The sequence below is a fragment of the Penaeus monodon genome, chromosome 15 (assembly GCF_015228065.2).
Source record: "Penaeus monodon isolate SGIC_2016 chromosome 15, NSTDA_Pmon_1, whole genome shotgun sequence".
In the NCBI taxonomy this organism is placed as follows: domain Eukaryota; kingdom Metazoa; phylum Arthropoda; class Malacostraca; order Decapoda; family Penaeidae; genus Penaeus; species Penaeus monodon.
In genome coordinates this window covers 24,898,385-24,898,794 of record NC_051400.1, presented here as the reverse complement: position 1 = coordinate 24,898,794, position 410 = coordinate 24,898,385, and the positions used below count along the sequence as shown (strand labels likewise).

General features: G+C 40.5%; 1 protein-coding gene across 1 annotated transcript in view; it reads right to left on the bottom strand.

Moving 5' to 3' along the window:
- The window catches only part of LOC119581834 (ATP-dependent RNA helicase DDX54-like), a gene marked incomplete in the record, with an annotated part of 17,282 nt that overhangs the window by 15,310 nt on the left and 1,562 nt on the right, over positions 1-410 (bottom strand). Inside the window, 1 exon segment of the mRNA XM_037929975.1 lies at positions 239-316. Coding sequence (XP_037785903.1) covers positions 239-316 — 78 coding nt within the window.

Here is a 410-nt window from a genome sequence, read left to right as displayed (position 1 = left end):
CAAAAGGAGGATTTAGAAACACCTGAAAAAGGTGACAGCGGAGATAAATAACTGATTAATGAATGAAGGGGAATACAGAGATGATGAAAGAAGCAAGGTCATATTAAGGGAGCTCTCTATTCACTTCCTCCCTAGAATGAAGAGCACAGTCATTTTTGCTAAAATGGATTAGGTTCCATCTAAGAGGATTAACTCCATGAAAAGAGAATCTTCACAAAATAGACACAATTTTACATACCTTGCGCTGGATGGGAGTCGGGATCTTGTAGCCTCTTTTCATGATTCCTCTAAAGACAGATGAACTTAGGCCCATCACCTGTAAGATGAAGGAGAAATTAGTGTTTCTCTTACACTTGAGCCAAGAACAAAGAAGTAGGGGGATTAAAGGCAATTAGGGGGGAGGGGGGACT